Genomic DNA, 6,000 nt, shown 5'->3' with positions numbered 1-6,000 from the left:
CATGAAAGTTATTTCAGAAAGAAATGGAAGGAAAATGGCAGTTAATTTTACTGCATTGGCAGGCATGGAAAAAAATTCAGATATTTCAATATTAGTATTTGTATTTGGTTCTTTTTTTAGTTTTGCTTTTCCTTTTGAAATATCCTGCCAATTTTCTTCTAAACTCTTTAAAGTAGTTATAATAATTGATTTAAAGCCATGGCTGCAATTTCCAATAACTAGGTGACCTGTTGGTCTGCTTCTATCATTTTCCTTTGAGTAAGGTTACATATTTCTATTTTATTTCATATCTGGTCATTTTTAATTATATTCAGAACACTGTGTATTTAAAAAAAAATTCTGGAGACTAATGTATGGATACTTCACATAGAATGCAAGGTCTTTCCTTTATCTGGCAGTTAGGATATGGGCTAATCTTTCTAATTTCTTCAGGAGTTTAGTTATTCTGGGCTGGGTCACAGTGCAATTCTAACAGTGATTATTCCAACCACCAACCAACCCACCATCCCAGGAGTTTCCTTCTTTTCTTTCTTTTCTTTTCTTCCTCCATTCCTCCCAGCCTACCTACCTTTCTTTCCTTCCTTCCTTCCTTCCTTCCTTCCTTCCTTCCTTCCTTCCTTCCTTCCTCCCTCCCTCCCTCCCTTCCTTTTTTCCTTTTTTGCTTATGTTTTTACTTTGATACAATATCAAAAAGAGGAAAGTTGCAAGAATAATATAAGGCACTGCTTTTACCTTTTAACTGGATTTACCAATGGTTCAGACTTGTTCCACTTGTGTCCTCTTTCTCCCTCCGTCTGTCTGTCTGTCTGTCTTTCTCTCCCCAGCTCCTGGAAAATGTGTTTGTATTTTATGTATTCATTTTGTTTTCTATGAACATTTTCAGACCACTTTTTTCCTGAACAATTTGTGAATAAGTTGGAGTCGTTGTATCTTTTTAACCCTAAACACTGACTTGTATATTTTCAAAGCAAAGATGACCACAGTATGCTGCATTTATCATTGATTTAACATCGATTAAGCAGTATCGTCCAGTCCATAGTCTTTCGTGACTATACTTTTTAAAGTCCACAATCCAATCCTGTATCAAGCGTTGTATGGCCATGTCTCCATAGTCTCCTATAATCTGCAACAGTTTGTCAGCCTTTTTGTGTTTTTCCTGGCTTTGATATTTTTAAAAAGTACAGGACAGTTGTTTTGTAAAATATTACTTAAGTTTATTTAATGACTTCTCATGACAAGACTTAAGTAATGGCTTTTTTGGCAGAAATATATTTTAAAAATGATATGGTATCTTTTTCAGTGAATCCTATTAGGAGGCTTATGACGACAGTCTGTCTCAATGTTAGTGGTTAACTTTGTTATGGCGGTGTGGGCCAAGTTGCTTCGCTGTAGAGTTACCATTCTCTCCTTGTGATTGTGTGAGTTGGAGTCTTCTGAAAAAGAGGATGGGACTAGATGTGCAAGAGGCTATTGGGAAAACCATATTTGAGAAAATAAATGGAAAGAGTTAAAGAAGGCAGGGGGAGGCATTAGATCTGGATTGAAGGAGAGGGAGGAGGATGGAGGTCTGGGCAGGAGACTCAGCTACAGGAGAGTGTAAGAAATTTTCTTTTGAGCCAATGGCAGGGATCTGGGAGCCAAGCTAGCCTTAAAGGGATCCAAGTCTTACAGGGTGAGAGACTTTCGTTGTGGGAGGCAGTCCTGTGCATCATAGCATGTTTAGCAGCATCCTTGGCCTCTGTCCACTATACGCCGGTGGCATCCTCCCAGTTGTGACGATAAGAAAATGTCTCTAGGTTTCACCAACTGTCACCTAGGCAGGGGATAAAATTGCTTCTAATTGAAGACCATTGTTTTACACAGGTAGGTCTTCTCCTGTCGTCTGATGAAAGTTAGTATCTCTGAAGTCCCACCCTTTGCACACATGAGATTTCCCCTAAAGTTCTCTCTTCTTGCATGATGAGGTATGATCTGATTTATTACTAAAGCCTTGCTTACACTCCTTGTGCATGAAGCTTCTTTATAACAGATGTGTCCTCTGGTGTCTAATAAGGAGTGATTTCAGCCTAAAGCCTTCCCCACACTTACTACAGATACAAGGTTTTTCCCTTGAGTGTGTTCTCTGATGTGTGCTGAGAGTTGCCTTATCACTAAAGCCCCGTTCACACTCCCTGCATACAAAAGGCTTCTCCCCAGAATGTGTCCTCTGGTGTCTTATGAGAGCTGACTTCTGGCTGAAGCCTCTCCCACACTCCCTGCACACAAAGGGCTTCTCCCTTGAGTGGGCCATCTTGTGCCTGACTAGATTTGCTTTCTGGCTAAAGGCTTGCCCACACTCAGTGCAGACATAAGCCTTCTCCCCGGAGTGTGTCCTCTGATGACTGATGAGGTGTGATTTCTGTCTAAAGCCTCGCCCACATTCCCCGCACACAAAAGGCTTCTCTCCTGAGTGCGTCCTCTGATGTGCAACAAGAGTTGACTTATGTCTAAAGCCTCGCCCACATTCTTGGCACACGTAAGGCTTCTCTCCTGAGTGTGTCCTCTGGTGTGTCATGAGAGCTGACTTAACACTAAAGCCTCGACCACACTCTGCACACATATAGGGGTTCTCTCCTGAGTGTGTCCTCTGGTGTGTGGTAAGATTTGACTTATCACTAAAGCCCCGTCCACACTCCCAACACACAAAAGGCTTCTCTCCTGAGTGTGTCCTCTTGTGTTTTATGAGGTACGATTTCTGACTAAAGCTCCGGCCACATTCAGTGCACAAATGAGGATTCTCCCCTGAATGAATCCTCTGATGTTTGCTGAGAGTTGATCTGTCTCTAAAAAGCCTCCCACAATCTCTGCACACATAAGGCTTTTCCCATGAGTGGGTCCTTCGGTGTGTGATAAGGTTTGACTTATCCCGAAAGCCCCGCCCACACTCCTGGCACACAAAGGGCTTCTCCCCCGAGTGTGTCCTCAGGTGTCTGATGAGGGTCGACTTCTGGCTAAAGCTTCGTCCACACTCCTCACATGCGAAAGGCCTCTCCCCAGAGTGTGCCATCTTGTGGGTGACTAGGTTTGACTTCTGGCTAAAGGCTTGCCCACACTCCGTGCAGAGGTAAGGCTTCTCCCCCGTATGTGATCTCTCGTGTGTGATGAGAGCTGATTTATAGCTGAAGCTTCTACCGCACTCACTGCAAAAATAAGGCTTTCCTCCTGAGTGGGTCCTCTGATGAACAAAGAGTGCTGATTTCTGGCTAAAGCCTAGCCCGCAATTTCCACAGTTCACTACTTCAAATCCTGAGAAATCAACCCACTTTAATACTTTGTCTGTTTCTAAACGGCTTGCCTTCTCAGCTGAGCTGAGCTTTATTTCCACCACTGTCTTGCCTTCCCTCAAGCTTATTAGCTGTCTGTCAGGTGGGCTGCAGAAAGCTCTGGAGGCAAACCCGCCCCTTGTCCTCTCAAACAATGATTTGGACCCCTTTTCTCTGCCTTCACCTTCCACTTCGTCATTGCGGAAGCTTTCGTGAGGAAGTGGTTGCTGCTTCTGCTTCGGATAGGCTGGGCAGAGAGTGCCTGCTAGCAAGCCCGGGCAGATCAGAAGGCAATGATCATGTAGCACGTGTTGGCATACTGGCCGACTGCAGAAGTCCAGAGCGGAGGAGGAATCAAGTTGGATTTCTGGCTTTGCATCTGCTGAACAGGGGCTGGGCAGATGTTCACTCTCCTCCTTCCAGGGTTCTTCCCCCTGCTCTAGCAGAACGACAAGTGTTGGCTTGGGAAATGGAGTTCCCAGGGAGACCAAGTTGTTGTAGTTTTCCAGCATCACACACCTGTACAGCATCCTCTGAGCGTGGCTCAGCAGCCGCCACTCCTCCCAGGTGAAGTCCACAGCTACATCATGGAATGACACAAAGGCCGATTCTCTCCTGGCTCTTAGCCCCGAGGCCATTTTTCTGGTCTCCTGAATGGTCTCCCTGGAGAAAAGTGAGGTCTTGTCTCAGCTCAGCTTTGGCTCCTGTGCAGGAACTACCCCCAGGGCAGTGTCTACATGTCTGTGTAGCTCCCGGATGTGGGGACTTGTCACTGACAGAGAGGCTACAGCTGGTGGGGACACAGTTGCAGCGTCTGTCCCACGGCAGGTACAACAACTGTAAGGGATGACAGATTAGAGGCAGACTCCTACATCACCTATCTTTCTTTTAGAAGTTTTATAATTTTAGCTTTTACGTGAAGGGTGTGATCTATCTCAAATTCATTTCTGTGTTTGGCATATAATAGAGATCAGTTCTTTTTTTTTTCCGTATGGAAAGGAAGTTTTCCCAACATTTCTTAAAGAGGCTTCTCTTTTCCCTTTGAAGTGCTTGTTGAAACCAGTGGGTTATATAAGTATGAGTCTAATTTTTTACTCTAGTCTGATCTCTGCTATGTTCTGCTAGCTTTCAGTGGTGTCCATACTTGAGCTGGAAGACTTGGCTGCATTTTCAGATAGGCTTGCTTTGTTACTGGTTTCAATTCCACAAAGTTCTGGAATCCAGTCATTTAGAGAATGGCCAAGACTGGGTGACTTCTCTTTACTTACCAGGTCTTTATCCACTGTTTTTTCTCAAGGGTGGGATGGGGAGAGAGGCACAATTACTTGGCTGAGCTGGGGTTCCTCCAATCTACAGTCCATTTCAACTAGCTCTCGGCATCCTCACTCCTCCCATGGTACTCTGAATCCAAACCTGGCAATGACCCTCAGAAAGAAGTAGCTACTGCTCTCTCCTCTTCTCTGAAGGGTTTGTTTCTCTATAAAATTCAGTTCATTTAGCTTCTTTCAATCCTCCACTCTTCTCTACTTCATAGAAAAATATGATTCTTATACTTTTTGTCTATTTTTCTTGTTGTTACCATTAGAGCAAAGCTTTTTCTCTTCTTTTATAGTCTAACTGACAGCAGAAGTATTCCTGGTGGGGAAAAATGAAGGGAGAGATTAGAATTGTTTATGAGGAAAATCAAAAAAGAACTCACATTTTGAATCTTTTGTGTTACTAATTTTTTTCTTCTTATCATAGTTATCATAAATTGGCTATACTTTTGTCTTCAGCCATTGAAATTTACTCATAAGCCTTTAGAAGTATCTAATATTTAACTTTAGTAACATTATTCTAGGATCAAATGTCAAAGTTTTACCTTGCTTTTGTGATAGGGGAGTAAAATGGAATGATAGAGGTCCATATAACAGTCAAAACAACAGGAGTCACCTTAGCAATTTTTTCTCCTCTTATTTTTATTTGGCCATTTAATATGCTATCCAAAAAGGTCTTCTCAATGACCCTTGAGAAGGTTCTTTTCAACAGAGACTGAGGAATACAACAGGTCAGAAGTTTGTTCATTATTTCACAATTAAAGAGGAGCATCATATATATCATTTAAATAAGAAAGAGAATGGTGACTACGATATTATGAAGTGCAGAAATAAGATGTTTTTTTTTTTTTTAAAAAAAAAAGTAAGCTAGAGAAATCATTCCTGTTGGTTTAAGTGACACAGTGAAGCTTAAAATGAGGACCCAAGAAGCTGACAGCAGTAACATTTAATTTGGGTCTGGCACAGGCTATTGATTCAGAAGTAAGCCTTGGTCTTGGATTCTAGCTGGCAGCATTTGGACAAGTCCAGTTAAACACAGCTTCACTAAATGTACGGATTGTTTGAAACTGTTTTTGTTTTATTAAAGACAGCATTCACTGTGGTGCTCATACAGTCTTTCAAGGCATATAAGAGAAGTGAATAGACAATCTGAAGGAAGAAAAGAGTCTCCTTGTGTGCTTTCCCTGTTTTTCACTTTTTTACCCATGTTTACCCTCCCCTAGCAATGTTTGAGCATTCAGACTACACAGGGAGGGTATCTGAGTGGCAGCACTCTTCACATAGAGGGGCATGATTAAATGATAATAATAATGCTTAATAATAAGAATGACAATAATAAAAGAGATTTCTTAATGTTTAATGTAGAAGCCAGCTTATCGGCA

The 6,000-nt window shown here is 42.2% G+C and overlaps 1 protein-coding gene across 1 annotated transcript in view; it reads right to left on the bottom strand.

Annotated features, from left to right (window-relative positions):
• Positions 1–683: 683 nt before the first annotated feature.
• LOC118015701 (zinc finger protein 133-like) overlaps positions 684–6,000 on the bottom strand; it is a 48,350-nt gene continuing 43,033 nt past the window's right edge. The window contains exon 2 of the mRNA XM_035012462.1: positions 684–4,937. Coding sequence (XP_034868353.1) covers positions 2,021–3,940 — 1,920 coding nt within the window. The 5' untranslated portion in view covers positions 3,941–4,937 and the 3' untranslated portion in view covers positions 684–2,020. The remainder of the gene's footprint in view (positions 4,938–6,000) is intronic.

Source organism: Mirounga leonina, unplaced genomic scaffold, assembly GCF_011800145.1.
Source record: "Mirounga leonina isolate KUSES-001 unplaced genomic scaffold, KU_Mleo_1.0 Mir_166, whole genome shotgun sequence".
Classification (NCBI taxonomy): Eukaryota; Metazoa; Chordata; class Mammalia; order Carnivora; family Phocidae; genus Mirounga; species Mirounga leonina.
This window is presented reverse-complemented; position numbering and strand designations above follow the sequence as displayed.